This window comes from Hemitrygon akajei, chromosome 24, assembly GCF_048418815.1.
Source record: "Hemitrygon akajei chromosome 24, sHemAka1.3, whole genome shotgun sequence".
Lineage (NCBI taxonomy): Eukaryota > Metazoa > Chordata > Chondrichthyes > Myliobatiformes > Dasyatidae > Hemitrygon > Hemitrygon akajei.
Window position 1 is genome coordinate 11098671 of NC_133147.1, and position 18749 is coordinate 11117419.

The 18749-nt window shown below is 44.8% G+C and overlaps 1 protein-coding gene across 9 annotated transcripts in view; it reads left to right on the top strand.

Annotated features, from left to right (window-relative positions):
- The window catches only part of LOC140715866 (polycomb protein SCMH1-like), a 204417-nt gene that overhangs the window by 162023 nt on the left and 23645 nt on the right, over nucleotides 1-18749 (top strand). For all 9 annotated transcript variants that reach the window (XM_073028348.1, XM_073028347.1, XM_073028349.1 and 6 more), the window contains 2 exons: nucleotides 13883-14130; nucleotides 16104-16233. In XM_073028348.1, coding sequence (XP_072884449.1) covers nucleotides 13883-14130; nucleotides 16104-16233 — 378 coding nt within the window. The remainder of the gene's footprint in view (nucleotides 1-13882; nucleotides 14131-16103; nucleotides 16234-18749) is intronic.

Sequence of the window (18749 nt, forward strand, 5' to 3'; positions counted from 1 at the left end):
CCCTTACTAAATGAGAACCTATTAAACTCGCTTTAAATGAACTCAATTGACATGGCCTCCACAGCTGCCTGTGGCAAGAGTTTCCACAAATACACCATTCTCTGACTAAAAAATCCCTCATCTCTATCCTTTGAAGCTGTGCGCTCTGGTCCTAGGCTCTCCCGCTATAGGAAACATCCACTCGACTGAGGCCTTTCAGTATTTGGCAACTATCAATGAGAGCACCTCACTTTCTTCTAAACTCCAGCAAGTACAGACCTGGAGTCGTCAAGCACTCCTCATACAGTAACCTGTTCATTCCCGGAATCGTTCTCATGAACTTCCTGTGGACCCTCTCCAACGTCAGCACGTCCTTTTCTTAGATAAGGGGCCTAAAGCTGCTCACAATACTCCAAGTGAGGCCTCACTGCTCCCTCATAAAGCCTCATTGTTACATTTATTGAGAGAGACACTGCTAAATAGGCCCTTCGAGCCGTGCTGCCCAGCAATCCCCCGATTTTACCCAGCCTAATCATGGGACAATTTACAATAACCAGTTAACCTACCATCAGCTACGACTTTGGACTGTGGGAGGAAACCAGAGCACTTGGAGGAAACCCACACAGTCACAGGAAAAACGTACGGACTCCTTACAGGCAGCGACGGGAATGGACCCCAGGTTGCTGGTACTGTAAAACACTGTGCTAACCACTATGCTGCCATTATTCATTGCTGAGGCATTGGTTATTGGTGTATCTGTATTGTACGTATGTACCCGGGTGCACACGCCTCTCTGAATATGTTCTATCGTTTGTTTTAAAGGCACCGTTCTCGCCAAAGATCTGTCATCGTGAGAGTGCACAGATTACGTTTTAACATCGTACATTATTGCGATGTAAACAGCAATTTTTCACCCTTGCCAGTTTTGATCTCTTCACTGCAGTTAATTTTGTATTCTGTCCGTGTGGAGTTTCTCACGGTTCAGGAGGATGGGAGGTGTTCGTCGCACCCGGTGCTCAGAGCTGTATTCTGTTGAGCAATAGCAACACTGTCCTTTAAAGTGTCGCGCCACACTGCTGTACAGTGGCACAGTGGAGAGCGTAACGCTTTACAGTGCCACCGATCGAGGTGCAATTTCTGTCTGTGAGGAGTTTGTACGTTCTCGCCTTGGCCGCAGGGGTTTCCTCTGATTGCTCCAGGTTCCTCCCATATTCCAAGGACATACGAGTGAGTTATACACATGCTATATTAGTAACAGAACAACGGTGACTCTTGCGGGCTGCCCCCAGCACATCCTCGGACTGTGTTAGTCGCTTAGTCGTTGATACAACATGATGCATTTTCCTGTACGTTTTGATGTTTCGATTTACGAATAATCTCTGATCTGTCATCACCACCACCATCATTATGTGCTGTGTCACATGACGTGGGCGATCATGGTCTGTCCGTGACCGTGGTTATTCTTGGCAAATTTTTCTACAGAAGTGGTTTGCCATTGTCTTCTTCTGGGCAGTGTCTTTACAAGATGGGTGACCCCAGCCATTATCAATACTCTTCAGAGATTGTCTGCCTGGTGTCAGTGGTCACATAACCAGGACCTGTGATATGCAGTAGGCCGCTGTTAGTCTCGATAGACCATGGATTTGCACCTTGCAAAGTTTCTTGTCCTTGAACAAGGCACTTAACAACACATTGCTCTGCGATGACACCGGTGCCAAGCTGCTTGGGTCCCAGTGCCCTTCCCTCGGACAACATCGGTGGCGTGGAAAGGGGAAGGCTTGCAGCTTGGGCAACTGTAGGTCTACCATTAAAAAAAACCTTGTGATGTGCACCAGCTGCTCATACGACCACCCACCACCTGCTCCCGTGGCTTCATGTGACCCTCATCTAGGGGCTAACCAGATGCTACCACCTTGCCCAAGGGTGGCCAGCTGAGGGGAGGGAGGGCCTAATAACTACTTTGATAGAGACATGTCCCCCCCCCCACCGCCACCCATTTTTTAATAGGTGCACTTATTTAAACTTTACATTCGCCAACAGACATGGTAGGATTTGAACTGGAGTTTATGGAGTATAACTCTGTAGCTTCTCAGGTCCCTGCCTCGGCAGCCGGTGATTAGAGCACCCTCTAGTGTTGACTGTCTGCAATGCAAGAGGTTCACCATCAACCCGGGCCTGACAGAACCTGACTACATCGGCTCTTCATTCCTCACCGCAGACGCTGCCTGACCTCCTGAGCGCCTCCAGCGTTTTGTGTGTGTTCCACCGGCTCGGGACACGATAGTTTGCTCAGCCTCACACAGAGACTGAGGGGAGAACAGTAGAAGTTTATAAGAATTATAGAGTCATAGATGGAATAGTCAGCTGGTATCTTCTGCCCAGGATCAGAGTGCTTAATACTAGAAGCTATAAGTTCAAAAGCGAAGTGCGGGGCAAGTATTTACAAAGATTGGTGGGCGCCTGGAATGTGCTCCTATGTCTGGTGATGGGTACAATGAAGGTGTTTAAGAGAATCAAAATCAGAATCAGGTTTAATATTACTGGCGTATGTCAGGAAATTACTTTTTTTTGCGCAGCAGTGCAATGCAATAGGTAATAATAAATATGAATTATAGTCAGTAAGTATATATATTAAATTAGTTAGATTAAATAAGAGTGCAAAAACAAAAATTACAAAGTGGTGATGTAGTCTTCATGGGTTCGATGTCCATTCAGCAATTTGATGGCCGAGGGGAACAAGCTGTTCCTGAATCATTGAATGAGTGCCTTCTGGCTCCTGTCCCTCCTCCCTGATGGTAGCAACGAGAACAAGCTCTTACATGGAGACATGAATGCGCAAAAAAATGAATGGATATGGACTGCGTGCAGACAGATTTGATTGCGTGCCATTAGCTGTTAACTGTTCAGCACAACATTGTGGGCTGAAGGGCATGTTCCTGGGCAGTGTAACGGCTATTACCATGTGTCCTCCATTTCCCGTCAATAACAATTTACTTCAGAGTTCAAAGTGAATTTATTATCAAGGTATGTGTAAGTCACCATATACCACCCTGAGATTCTATCTATCTGTCTTTATGTCTATCTATCTGTCTGTCTTTCTACCTATCTCTGTCTATCTCTCCATCTGGCTATTAATCTGTTGTTTATTTATTTATGTATTTATTTATCTGTTTATTTATTTGTTTAGAGATACAGCACGGAACAGGCCCTTTGAGCTGCATCGCCCAACGGTCCCCCGATTTAATCCTTGCTTAATCACAGGACAATTTACAATCACCAATTTACCTACCAACAAAATTTACTATTTTCTACCGGAGCACCCGGAGGAAACCCACGCAGTCACGGGGAGAACGTACAAGCTCCTTACAGGCAGCAGCTGGAATTGAACCTGGGTCGCCGGTACTGTAAGCCGTTGTGCTGACCACCATGCCACCATGACACCCTGATCTCAGGGTTGTGTATGGTGACTTATACATACTTTGATAATAAACTAACTTTGAACTTTGGGCATTAGCGTTACAAGGTTTTCATTCCAGGTTGATTTAATTACCAGGAGTAAAAGGCTCAACAAGAATGAACTGGATGGGCCGTGTGTCCTGTTTCTGTGCTGTAGTACTCCATGAATCTATGAGAGGCGTGTTTAATGTCTCTGGGCCATATGTTGGGGGGGGGGGGGGGGTTTCATTGAAACCTACCAAATACCAAAAGAATTGGTACATTTAAGAGTTACATAAATGAAAGAAAAAGTGGAGAGCGTTGTAGGAGGTAAGGGTTAGATTGATCTTGGAATAGATTGGCACATCTTGTGTTCCCACAACCAATGGACTGGATTTCAAGGACTCTTCATCTCATGTTCTCGATATTTATTGCTTATTTATTTATTATTATTGTTTCTTCTTTTGTATTTGCACGGCTTATTGTCTTCTGCACCCTGGTTGAACGTCCAAGTTGGGCAGTCTTTCATTGATTCTGTTATGGTTATTATTCTATAGATTTTTCGAGTATGCCTGCAAGAAAATCAATCTCAGGGTTGTATATGGTGACGTAGACAGTGTGTACTTTGAAAATAAAATTTACTTTGGACTTTGAACATCGTGGCCCAAAATACCTGTACTGTGCTGTACTGTTCTATCTTGGATAGAAAGGACGCAGAGAAAGTGTCTCTATCAGAATCAGGTTTAATATCACCGGCATATATCGTGAAATTTGTTGTTATGAAGTACGTTGCAATACATAATAGAAACTGTAAATTACAGTAAGTATATGTATATCAAAAAGTTTAATTAAGTAGTGCAGAAACTAGAAATAAAAGTAGTGAGTAGTGTTCATGGGTTCAATGTCCATTCAGAAATCTGATGGCAGAGGGGAAGAAGCAGTTCCTGAATCATTGAGTGTGTGTCTTCAGGCTCCCGTACGTCTTTCTTGATGGTAGCAATGAGAACAAGGCATGTCCTGGGTGATGGGAGTCCTTAATGATGGATGTCGCCTTTTTGGGACGTTGCTCCTTGAAGATGTCCTGCGTACTGCGGAGTCTGGTGCCCGTGATGGAGCTGACTGAGTTCACAACTTTCTGCAGTTTATTTCGATCCTGTGCAGCACCCCCACCTCCCCATACCAGGCAGTGATGCAGCTAGTTAGCATGCTCTCCACGGTACATCTGTAGAAATTTAAAGGTAGGAGAGTCTAAAATCCGAGATGCCACAGCCTCAGAATAAAGGGGGCGTCCATTTAGAACTAAGATGAGGGGGGATTTCTTCAATCAGAGGGTGAATTTGTAGCCATGAAGAGTGCAGTGGAAGCCAGGTCATTGTGGGTAACTAAGGCAGAGACTGGTAGGTTCTTGACTGGTAAAGGGATTGAGGCTTACTGGAGAAGGCAGGGGAACTAAGCTGAAAAAAATTAGCCGTGACTGAATGGTAGAACAGACTTCGGATTTCGGGAGGTGTATGGTCATGCACTTTGGTAGAAGAGATGAAAGGGTTGACTATTTTCTAAACAGAGAGAAAATACAAAAATCTGAGGTGCAAAGGAACGTAGGAGTCCTCGTGCAGGATTCCCGAGAGGTTAATTTGCAGGTTGAGTCGGTGGTGAGGAAGGCAAATGCAATGTTGGCATTCATTTCGAAAGGACTAGAATATAAAAGCAAGGATGTAGTATTGAGATTTTATAAAGCGCTGGTGAGGCCTCACTTGGAGTATTAGCAGTTTTGAGCCCCTTATCTAAAAAAGGATGCGCTGATATTGGAGAGGGTTCAAAGGAGGGTCACGAAAATAATCCCAGGATTGAAAGGCTTGTCATATGAGAAGCATGTGATGACTCCGGGCCTCGGCTCACTGGAATTCAGAAGAATGAGGGGTGACCTCATTGAAACATAACAAGTGGATGTGGAGAGAATGTTTCCAATTGGTGGAAGAGTCTAAGACCAGAGGGTGCAGCCTCAGAATAGAGAGGCGTCCTTTTAGAACAGAGATGAGGAGGAATTTCTTTAGCTAGGGAGTGCTAAATCTGTGGAATTCATTGCCACAGGCAGCTGTGGAGGCCAAGTCATTGGGTATATTTAAGGCAGAGGTTGATAGATTCTTGATTAGTCAGGTTATGAAGGGATACAGGGAGATTGGGGCTGAGAGGGAAAATGGATCAGCCATGATGAAATGGCGAAGCAGACTCGATGGGCCAAATGGCCTAATTCTGCTCCTATGTCTTATGACAAACAAGAGAAAGTCTGCAGATGCTGGAAACCCAAGCGACACACACAAAGTGCTGGAGGAACTCAGCAGGCCAGGCAGCATCTATGGAAAAGAGTACAGTCGACATTTTGGGCCGAGACCCTTTGGCAGGACTGGAGAAAAAAGATGAGGAATAGATTTAAAAGGTGGGGGAGGGAAGAGAGAAACACGAGGTGACAGGCGAAACCGGGAACGGGAAGGATGATTAGGGATAAGTTTCCACTTGCCATCACCTACCACCCCACCAGCCTCTGCATCCGGCAACTTCTCCAACGAGATCCCACCACCAAGCACCCCCTCCCCCCCACTTTCTGCTTTCCACAGGGATCACTCCCTGCGTGACTCACTTGTCCATTTGTCCCTACCCACTGATCTCCCTCCTGGCACTTACCCTTGCAAACAGAACAAGTGCTACATTTGCCACTACACCTCCTCCCTCACTACCATGCAGGGCACCAAACAGTCCTTCCAAGGGAGGCGACATTTCATCTGTGAGTCTGATGGGGTCATCTACTGTGTCTGGTGCTCCCAGTGTGTACATCAGTGAGACCCGACATGCATTGGGAGACCGTTTCGTTGAGCACCTCTGCTTCGTTCACCAGAGCATACAGATTTCCCCGTGCCCCCCCCCCTCATTTTAATTCCACTTCCCATTCCCATTCCGTTATGTCAATCCACGGCCTCCTCTACTGTTGCAATGAGGCCACACTCGGGTTGGAAGAACAACACCTTGTATTCTCTCTGGGAAGCCTCCAACCTGATGGCATGAACGTCGATTTCTTGAACTTCTGGTAAACTCTCCTATCAGCCCTGTATCTCTTTCACGAATCAGCTTCCCAGCTCTTTGCTTCATTCCTCCCTTCACAGCTTCACCTATCACCTTGTGTTTCTCTCTCCCCTCCCCCTGCCTTTTAAATCTACTCCTTTTTTCCCCCCAGTCCTGCCGAAGGGCCTCGGCCCGAAACGTTGACTGTACTCTTTTCCACGGATGCTGCCGGGCCTGCTGAGTCTCTCCAGCATTTTGTGCATGTTCCTATGTCTTATGGTCTAATTCAATGACATCAGCTCCTCCAAATTCTGTGGTAGGATGCAAACTGTGTCCTTGGACATCGCTACCTGGATGTATTGCCTATATTTTAAATGCTTCTTTTAAAGTAATCTCTTGTTCTAAGGAACAATCTAATTATTTCATGGAAGCACTCTCATGAAGCAACATATGTAAAAGAGCGTATAATTTGTGTTTTCATAGTGATTTAAGTAAAAGAAGCTTTGAACTGAGATAAGTAATTTCATTCAGTGCAATTAGCGCTAATGTGGTTCATTAAATTGGAAATTGAATTTACATCCAGGCACTTTTAATATCTGGGCACTTTTCACAAAGGGTGGCTTCTGTTGAAAAGAGGCCCCGCCCCAAAATGAAGAATTCCTGGGATGGATGTCTGGTTGGAAATGAAATTTTAAAGCTCATCTTAAAGAAAGATTAAGACCTGATAAGACAAATATGGAGAAAATGTCATTAGAATATGATATTATCAAGTGCTCCAGCACAGAATCAGACCCTTCAGCCCATCTAGTCTATGCCGAGTTGATCTCCTGCCTAGTCCCGTCCACCTGCACCTAGACCCCTCCATACCCCTCCCATCCATGTACCTGTACAAACCTATCTTAGTGTGGTTGGGTTGATCCATTTACAAACGTTTCATCACCATACGAGGAGACATCATCAGTGTGCTGTTGATTTGTGCTGTGCCCTCTGAACGCTTGGCCTTTATATACTTATCAATCAGTTGATTGGTTGTCAGTATGGAAACTCAATGCATTTCTGTGGCTCTTACGGGTTCGTAGATGGTGTCTACTTCATACCTAAGAGCCAATGAAATTCAAAGGTCAACTGAAGGGGTAGCCAATCAGGGCCGAGGCAAGTGACCAGATGCTCATATAAACATGAGCACTCCCAGAGAGAAACACCATCAACTAAGTCCTGAGGATGTCAACTTGACTGGGATGAAACACCTGCAAGCTAATTACCAAGCCGCAACGTCAAACACTTCAACCCGAGCTCCAAATATTCACCACCGTCCCAAAAATTTCTGGATGGCAGTGGAGTGCTCGAAAGCCAATCTACAGTGAAGGAACCTGAACTGATTTCAGCTTCAATCGGCCTCTCCCTGCTGTCAATCTGTGATTTTGGAAACACGCAGAACAGATCATTGGGTTCAGCCAGCGTCAGTCGAGTTGAGTCAAGTCAACATTGTGTTTACTGTCAGATGCACAAGTACGTACAGGCACAAGTGCAATGCAAAAACTTAAATATCAGCAAAAATGTTAAGAAAAGCTTACAAGTACATAGCAGCATGTAAGATGCATTCAAACGCAAAAAACGCATACACGTAAATTATATATACAGAACTGCGCAGAAGTCTGAGACACATGTATATAACTAGGGTGCTAAAGACTTTAACACAGTGCTGTAGTAATTTTATGTATTGCAATGTACAGCCGCCATTAAAAAAAATCATGACATACGTGAGTTCAAAGTAAATTTTTTTATCAAAGTACATTATCAAAGGAGTTGGCGAGTTTTGTTTCTTTTTCTTTTTCATGTGGAGAGGGTTGACGTTTTTTCTTTCATTGACTCCATGGTTTTTCTGTATTTTGTGGCTATCTGGAGAAGATGAATATCAGAGTTGTACACGCATACTTTGACAATAAAATGAACCTTTTGAACATATAACCAGATGTAACCACATAACAATTACAGCACGGAAACAGGCCATCTCGGCCCTTCTAGTCCATGCCGAACGCTTACTCTCACCTAGTCCCACCAACCTGCACTCAGCCCATAACCCTCCATTCCTTTCCTGCCCATATACCTATCCAATTTTATTTTAAATGACAATATCGAACCTGCCTCTACCACTTCTACTGGAAGCTCGTTCCACACAGCTACCACTCTCTGAGTAAAGAAGTTCCCCCTCGTGTTACCCCTAAACTTTTGCCCCCTAACTCTCAATTCATGTCCTCTTGTTTGAATCTCCCCTACTCTCAGTGGAAAAAGCCTATCCACGTCAACTCTATCATCATATACAACCCTGAGACTCATTTTCTTGTGGGCATACTTAACAAATCTATAGAAATAATAACTATAACAAAATTAATGAATGACCGCCCAACTAGAGCGTTCAACCAGAATGCAGAAGACAACATCCCATGCAATAGCAAATGACGATTCAATAATATAAGTAAATAAGCATTGGGTATTGAGAACATGAGATGAGTCCTTGATGGAATGGCGAGGCAGAGAGTCGATGGGCCAAGTGGCCTGATTCTGCTCCTGTGCCTCATGGTCTGATGGTGTGAAAGTCCAGAAGAGGAGTCTCGACCGGAAGCATCGACTGTCCACTCCCTCCACAGATCGCTCCCTGATTCTCCTGAGTTCCCTTTCCTTTGTGGCTCCCGATTCCAGCATCTGCAGACTCCCTGTGTCGCCAAGGGAATGGGCAAGCTGGCCTGCAGCTGAAGGAAGTTCCGTTCTTTCAGGACTGTGTTTGGGTTTGCCGGAGCTCACTCTGATTGACAGTACCAGCTCTTATTATAAATCCAAGCTTGTCCTCCCTCCACAGATGCTGACTGGTGTGCTGAGTACCCCCAGCTGTACTCCAGCGACAGGAAGTTACTGATCGTGTTGTCTTGGCAAGGGCGTTCGTTCACTCATTATGTGCGGTTGGCGATCATGGTCTTCCCATGATCGTGATTGTTCTTTGCAAATGTTTCTTCAGGTTATCCAGTTTCCTCCCACAGTCCGAACAATTGGTCATTGTTAATTGTCCTGTGATTAGGCTAGGATTAAATCAAGGCAGAGCAGCTCAAAGGGCCAGAATGGCCTATTCAGTGCTACATCTCTATAAATAAGTGAATAAATATCCTGTTGTGTAGCATCCTTATAATCTTCTGATGTCCTACTTTTAAATGCAGTGAAATAGCTTAAGGTAATAACAAATAGTAACTTATTATGAGTGTTGCTTTGGATTTCCAGCATCTGCAGAAACCCTTGCTGATTTTGTTCAGAGGGATTCTAGCCCTTGTTTGACAGCAGACTTACAAAAAATCCTGCAGCAGTTTATGTTCAGAGTATTCTTTAGTGTGTTACGCTCCAATAGGTTTCATTACCTTTTGGGAATTAATTTAATTAAAAGGCACTCTCACCGTGCAGAGGGGAGTGGAATCTTCATTTTCATGGTGTTTCCAAGGCGACGCAGAATTTTACAAGAGTAAATAGTCTGTCGTCTTGGTAACTCGGAGCAAGGTAGGGAGACGCTGCTATAGGCCCGTTCTGGCACTTTGTAGTGACAGTGGAGCTGATTTACGCAGAAGTCTGCTTGTTTTCGGATGATTACCCGGTGGGCACTGATCTTTTAAAAGTGAACCAGGATCCAGGGTTGCTTCGCGATGCACCGAACAAGTTTTAGGTGAGAATTGACACTCTTCTGACACATCGAATTTCAGCTAATTTGCTTCTTGCTGTCAGGGAGGGGGTACAGGAGCCTGAAGGCACACACTCAGTGATTCAGGAACACTTTCTTCCCCTCTGCCATCTGATTTCTGTATGGACACTGAACCTATGAACACTACTCACTACTTTCTTATTTCTATTTTCACTTACCTATTTAATACATACATATACACACATGTAATATACTTTTTTTCCTCTATATTTATTTATCATTGTACTGCTGCTGTAAAGTTAAATTTCATGACATCTGCTGGCAATACGAAACCTGATATTAAATATCTAAATATGCTTTTCAAAAAGATTCAGATGTTTTTAAAGGGTTCTGAATCTTTTGCACTAAGCAAAAAGGAATTGTCTTCCCACATGGATATTTAAAAAGAAATTCAGATTCAGATCTGAATTGAAATTTTAACTAATTTGCTTTTGCACTATGTGTGTCGAAAGATAATTTCTTTTTGCTGATTTACAGTATGTAAGATGTGAAGTTACGAGCTGTTATTACCTTGAACTATTTCACTGTATTTAAATGTACCGCACTAGAAGATTTTGAGAATGCTGTACCACAGAATATTTCTTTCCTTGGAAGTAATGAAATTATAATTACAAATGAACCACTTTAAGTATTAAAGTGCTTTAGGATATTAGACCGTAAGGCATAGGAGCAGAAGTAGGACATTCGGTGCATTTGCTCTGCCCTTTCATCATGGCTAACCTATTTTCCTCTGAACCCGAATCTCCTGCCTTCTCCCCATAACCGTTCATGCTCTGATTGAGAACCTTCCAACCCCCACCATAAGTATACCCAAGGACTGGGCCTCCACAGCTGCCTGCAGCAATGAATTCCACAGACTCACCACCCTGTGGCTAAAGGAGGATATGGTCTTGTATTCATGTGATTCAGTACCAGACTAGTTAGAGAGTATTAATTAAATTAAATTTGATTCTTCTGTTTGGAAAATGCTCCTGATAAGATAACATGATCTGTAATTTCCCCTCTGTGTCTCCTGTTGAACAACGTTATTTATTTACTTATTTATTGAGGTACAGCCCAAAATAAGCCCTTCTGACAAGAAAAGCCAGATTGTGCAATTATATAATTAAGTATGGGTGGTGGGTGGATGGAGATATGTCTCCACCAAAGGAGGGGTGAGGTGCTCCTTCCCTCCCCTAGCCTACAGGTCACCCTTGGGCAAGGTGTAGCACCTGCTTAGAGACTCAATCAGGGTCACTTGAAGTCATGGGAGCAGGTGGTGGATGGTCGTACGAGCACCTGGTGCACATCACAAATCCTGGTTATGCGACCACCGACACCAGGCAGACAATCTCTGAAGAGTATTGATAATGGCTGGGGTCACCCATCTTGTAAAGACACTGCCCAGAAGAAGGCAATGGCAAACCACTTCTGTAGAAAGATTTGCCAAGAATGGCAGCTGTGTGGAACGAGCTTCCAGTAGAAGTGGTTGAGGCAGGTTCGATATTGTCATTTAAAAAAAAATTTGGATAGGTATACAGATAGGAAAGGGATGGAGGGTTATGGGCTGAGTGCAGGTCAGTGGGACTAGGTGAGAGTAAGCGTTCGGCACGGACTAGAAGGGCCGAGATGGCCTGTTTCCGTGCTGTAATTGTTATATGGTTAAGAACAGTCATGGTCATGGAAAGACTACGATCGCCCACGTCATACAACACAGCAGATAATAATGATGTCATATGACATGGCACCTAATGAATGAACGAAATAAATAATAATAATGAGGGCATGAGTACCAAGGTCCTGGAAAGTGAGTCTGTAGGTTGTGGAATCAGTTCAGAGTTGAGGTGTGTGATGTTATCCACGCTGGTTCAGGAGCCTGATGGTCAAAGGGAAGTGATAGCCAGGCCGTGATGCAACTCATTAAGATGCCGGTTATTAAATGGGCAAAATGCCTGCAACTGAGACCAGCTTTTATTTGGTGTCTTTGTCAGTTGGACCATTTGTCCAAAGAGCCTGTTTCCATGTATGTAGGTGAAAGTTTTTTTCTGGGGAGCAGACATATCTGGTACGAGGGGTTGGTGGGGGGAGGGGTGGGGGGGCGGGTTCTGCTGCACCGGATCAAAGTAAGCTGCAGAGAGTCGTAAAATTAGTCAGCTCCGTCGTGGGCACCAGCCTCCATAGTATCCAGGACATTTTCAAGGAGCGGTCCCTCAGAAAGTTGGCATCCATCCTTCAGGACCCCCATCATCCAGGACATGTCAGGGAGGAGATACAGGAGCGTGAAGGCACACACTCAGCAATTCAGGAACAGCTTCTCCCCCTCTGCCATCCCATTTCTGAATGGGCATTGAACCCATGAATAGTACCTCACTATTTTTTGTTCTACTTTTGCACTTCTTATTTAATTTAACTTTTAAAATATATATGTATACTTATTACTGTAGTTTACAGTTTTTATTATTATGTATTACAATCTACTACTGCCGCAAAACAAGGAATTTCACAACATGTGCTGGTGATATTAAACCGGATTCTGATTAATTTTCCTTCTCAAAGCAAGAGGTATTTACTCAGCATCAGTACTTGCACCAAAAGCAAACACTTTGTCCTGTTACACAAGAGATTCTGCAGATACTGGGAATCTTGCTCTCTCTCTCTCTCTCTCTCTCTCTCTCTCTCTCTCTCTCTCTCTCTCTCTCTCTCTCTCTCTCTCTCTCTCTCTCTCTCTCTCTCTCTCTCTCTCTCTCTCTCTCTCTCTCTCTCTCTCTCTCTCTCTCGCTCTCCTCTCTCTCTCTCCCCCCCCTTCTCCCTGTCCCTCTCCTCCCTCCCTCCCTCTCTCCCTTCCTCTCCCCTCTCTCCCCCTCCCCCAGAAGATCTCAGGTCAGACTGCATCTGTGGAGAGAAATAAGCTGTTTACAAGAGGTTCTCCAGATGCTGGAAATCCAAGCAACAAGTGTGAATGCTGGAAGATCTCAGCAACTCAGGCAGCATCTGTGGAGAGGAATGAGCAGTCGATGTTTCAGGCCGAGGCCCTTCATCAGGACTGGAAAGGAAAGGGGCAGAAGCCAGAATAAGAAAATGGGGGGATGGGAAGGAGTACAAGCTGGCAGGTGATAGGTGAGGGGAAAGGTGGGTGTGTGGGGGAGGGGGGATGAGGTAAGAAGCTGAAAGGGGATAGGAGGAATAGGTAAAGGGCTGAAGAAGAAGCAATCAGATAGGAGAGGAGAATGGAACATGGAAGAAAGGGAAGGGGCACCAGAGGGAGATGATGGGGAGAGGAGAAGAGTAGGGGTGAATGGGGAATGGAAAAAAAATGAAGGAGGGGGGATTAATTGCTGGATGTTGGAGAAAGTGGTGTTCATGTCATCAGGTTGAAGGCTATGCAGAGTATACGGTTTTGCCTCTCCAGCCTGAGTGTGGCCTCATCGTGGCAGTAGAGGAGGCCCTCGATAGATATGTCAGAACAGGAAGTTGAACTGAAATGGGTGGCCACTGGAAATCCTGCTTTTTGCGGCGGATGGAACAAAGGTGCTCGACAAAATAGTCCTAATTATCCTGCGTTTGGTCTGTGTTCATTTTGCTTTCCATCTCCAGAAGCCTGCTCAAGCAGGCTCCTGCTGGTCTCCTGGATCACAAGGCTATGTTCAGGTGAATCCTTTCATGAAATTCTGTGTGTTTTTTGTCTCACCTCAGCCGTCATTCCGAAGAGCCTGCCGGCGCCTCAGGAGGGGGATCCCGAGAAGCATAGCATGCAGGCTTCGGTGAAGAGCTCGCCAGAACAGCTGGCCATCCACCGCGGCCGGAAGCCGGGCAGGAAGCGGAGCCGAGTGGGGCAGGTGGGCGACGGCAAGCCGGAAATGCAGCGCGCTGTCTCGTCCAGCGCCAAGCCTGTGGAACCACTAAAGATCCCAAAGAAGCGAGGCCCAAAACCGGGGAGCAAGGTGGGTCACGTTGACGGACCTGCCCAGCCCGTTATACCCAAAGCAACCTTGTATCAATGTTCAAAGTCCAAAGTGACTTTTATTATTAGAGTACGTATTTGTCACTACCTAAAACCCTGAGATTCATTTTCCTGTGGGCATACTCAGCAAATCTATAGAATCGTAACTATAACAGGATCAATGAAAGATCAACCAGAGTGCGGAAGGCAATAAACTGCGCAAATAAAAATGTAAATAAATAGCAAATAATGAGAACATGAGATACAGAGTCCTTAAAGTGAGATCATTGTGAGAACAGTTCAGTGGATGGATAAGTGAGTGTAGTTATCCCCTTTTGTTCAAGAACCTGATGGTTGAGGGGTAGTAACTGTTCTTGAACTTGGTGGCGTGAGTCCTGAGGCTCTTGTACCTTCTACCTGATGGCAGCAGTGAGAAAAGAGCATTTAGCAATTACTGTTTGTGTCAATCTGGGTTTTCCTGCATCTGCAGGATCTCTTGTGTCCATAAGATATTCTCGTCCTCTTGAAATGAATGCTAACGTTGCATTTGCTTTCCTCACCACAGACTCCACCTGCAAGTTAACCATTGGGGCAGGACTTCCCAACCATTTTTATGCCATGGACCAGTACCATTAAGCATTGGGTTCCGTCAACCCCTACCTTAGGGAATCCCGGACTCCCAAGAGTACTTCACACTGTGAGGTTCCTACATTTCAAGCATTGCAGAAGATTGTCTAAATGGTTGAGTCTTTCAAGCTCAGTTGACCATCTTTCTGGTGGTCGGTTAGTCCCACTGCTGTCTCTGGCTTGGTTCATCTTGTCACAACCAGGGATTGTTTTTAAGCCTGTTAGTATGTGGACTGCATTTTCTCAGTGTCACCTTGTTACTATGAGTTGTCCTTGGATTGTTTACCTTTTATGTCTAATTGTTTGGGTTTTCACTTTGTAGGATCATTGAGAATGTTAAGCTCTCTTTGTATTTATCACTTTTATCCAATTTGGGATGCTTTAATTAGCACAGTAATGTTAATGTCTGGAATTCCTACGTGCTCCAGGGTGTGTTTCAGGGTAGTACGCCAACCCTTCTTTGTTGGGTCATTGTGGGCGAAACTCGGACCAAGTTCTTCTAAGTATCAACAGTGATTTCTGTTCATCGAGATTCCGTACAGCTTGCCTGGGTTCTTGTTAGTTTTTCTAGTTAATGTAGGTAATAAAACTTTTACTAACATACTAACTGAAAAGAAATTAGAAACGATCGCTCTGGCAAGATGAATCAAGCCAGAGAAGAGCGATGGGACGAGCATACCACCAGGAAGATGGTGAACTGAGTTTGGGAAAAGTCAAACGTTCAACCTTCGGCCACACTGGGATTGGAGGAGCAACACCTTATATTCTGTCTGAGTTGCCTCCAAACTGATGGCATGAATATAGATTTCTTGAAATTCTGGTAATCCCCCCCCCCCCCCACCCGCTTCACTAATCCCCATTCTCATTTCCCTTTCTCACCTTATCTCCTTACCTGCCCATCACCTCCCTCTGGTGCTCCTCCCCCTTCCCCTTCTTCAAAGGTCTTCCCACCTCTCCTATCAGATTCCTCCCTGTCCATCCCTTTGTCTCTCCCACCAATCAACTTCCCAGCTCTTTACTACCCACCCCTCCCTCCCTCTGGGTTTCACCTATCACCTTGTACTTCTGCCTCCCAACCCCCACCTTCTTGCTTTGACTTTTCATGTCTTTTTTTCAGTCCTGATGAAAGGACTCGGCCTGAAACGTTGATTTTTTTACTTTTTTCCCATGGACGCTGACTGACCTGCTGAGCTCCTCCAGCATTTTGTGTGCATTGCTTTGGATTTCCAGCTTCTGCAGATTTTATCTTGTTTGTAATAAACCTTTAGTTTTGTTTGAATTGCGAATCCTGCACTGGAGTTCACGAGTGACCCTCACACATCTCTAATGGACTTTTTGCCCTTGCAGCGGAAACCACGTGCCCTGCAGAATCCGGTCCCGACCTCCCCTACCACCAGCACCCCAGAGCCCGATACCAGCACAGTCCCCCAAGATGCAGCCACAATCCCCAGCACAGCCATCACGCAGTCTCCAACAGGTACGTGAAACAAATCCCCAAGGGCTCGGCAGGTCAGGCAGCGTCCACAGGGAGAGAAACGGGGGTGACGTTTTGGAGCAGGGGCCCTTCATCGGAACCGGAACTAAAAAGGGAAGGGGAGATAAAGAGAAAAGAAGGCTTGTGTGAGAGTGGGGATCTAAATTGTCAATATAATGCACAGGAAACGGCAGAGGAGCTCAGCAGGTCAGGCAGTATCTACGGGGAGAGAAATAGTCAACGTTTCGGGCCAAGACCCCTTCATTAGGACTCCAGAGAGACTGTGCTAATGAAGGGTCTCAGACCGAAATATGTCGGCTCTTTATTCCTCTCTACAGATGCTGCCTGACTTGCTGAGTTCCTCCAGGTAGAGGTGGTGGTGGGGGTGGGGGGGGTGTGTGTGTGTGTGTGTGTGTGTGTCTCTCTCTCTCTCTCTCTCACTCTGGATTTCTAGTATCTGCAGAATCTCGTGTTTAAAATGAATTTGCGTTATATTGTACTGTCTCACAACATTAACCATTCAAATTGAAGGAAAATGCTTATGACGTGGACCTGCCTCAAAAATATCTTTGATTGCAAGTTCTTTGAAATACGTTATCGGGTTTCTACACTGCAGTTGTCTGAGGCAGCATCAGCAGTTTGGTTCAATGCCCCTCAGATAGGCGACAATTAGTAAGACTGTTTTAGTGTTATCCGTGCTGGAAGCAAAGTTGAGTGGACAAAGGTATCAGTGTGTTAGTAACACACCCAAAACTCTGGAGGAACTCAGCAGGTCAGGCAGCATCTATGGAGAAGAATAAACAGTCAACATTTCGGGCTGAGATCCTTCATCAGGACTCATGTCCCACTGTCCGACCTACTGAGTTCCTCCAGCTTATTTCGATTCTCTGCAGTGCCCCCTGCCCCATACCAGATGGTGATGCAGCCAGTTGGAATGCTCTCCATGGTACATCTGGAGAAATTTACAGGTGTCTTTGGTGACAGACCAAATCTCCTCAAACTCCTAGTGAAATATAGTCACTGTCATGCCTTCTTTGTAGCTGCATCGATACGTTGGGTCCAGGTTAGGCCCTCAGAGATGTTGACGCCCAGGAACTTGAAATCGCTCACTCTCTCCACTTCTGATCCCATTATGAGGACTGGTGTGTGCTCCCTCATCTTACTCTTTCTGAAATCCTCACTCACGTCTTCAGTCTTACTGACGATGAGTGCAAGGTTGTTGCTGCAACACCACTCAACCAGCTGATATATCTCTTTCCTATACGCCCTCTCGTCACCATCTGAAATTCTGCCAATGGTAGCTGTATCATCAGCAAATTTATAGATGGCATTTTGAGCATCCTTGAGTATGTTAATGCAAACGATGCATTTCACTGTATTTTCAATGGGATTATCATCATGTTTCATGTCAAATGACCTGGGCCATCAGGGTCTTTGACCATGATTGTTCTTGGCAAATTTTCCTACGGTATTAGTTTTCCATGCCTTCTTCTGGGCAGTGTCTTTACAAGAAGGGTGACCTCACCCGATCTTCAATGTACACACGATAAATAAATCTGAATCCTGAATTGTTCATGAACACTACCTTCTTATTGTGTTTTTTTGCACTATTGATTTCTGTAGTTTAAAATAGTTTTCTGACTTTACACTGTACCATTGCCATAGAACAGCAAATTTTACATCGTCCGTGTGATCGTGTCAGTGACACTAAATCTGATGTTGTTTCATGTTAAGGTTATTTATTGACGTGTGTTTCATCCCCAATGCTCTTCTAAACTTCACTCCAATCACTTCACTGCTGTTGGATCTCCATTTCGTTTCCGTTCCTTGGGGTTCTTCTGTGAGTCAAAAATGGCGAGCTGTCTGAATTCCAAGATTTCAGTTTATTTTGGAGTACAAACAAACATACAAATACTAAATAAAGAGCTGAGGAATGATGCTAAGAGGGGAATTAATGCTAAGACAAAAGATTAAAGATGGTGCTTCTGAAAAATGCATCACTTATGGGTAAAAGGAAATTTCCTTTGGTAGATAATGAAGTAGTTAATAGGCTACATAATTAAAGCAATTTCATCACATGGGTAATAAGATATAGGAGCAGAAGTAGGCCATTTACTTTACTTTGTCACCAAACAATTGATACTAGAGCGTACAATCATCACAGCAATATTTGATTCTGCGCTTCGCGCTCCCTGGAGTACAAATCGAAGCAAATATAATAAAAATTTAAATTATAAATCATAATTAGAAAACAGAAAAGGGAAAGTAAGGTAGTGCAAGTCAGGTCCGGATATTTGGAAGGTACGGCCCAGATCCGGGTCAGGATCCATTCAGCAGTCTTATCACAGTTGGAAAGAAGCTGTTCCCAAATCTGGCCGTACGAATCTTCAAGCTCCTGAACCTTCTCCCGGAGGGAAGAGGGACAAAAAGTGTGTTGGCTGAGTGGGTCGTGTCCTTGATTATCCTGGCAGCACTGCTCCGACAGCGTACGGTATAAAGTGAGTCCAAGGATGGAAGAT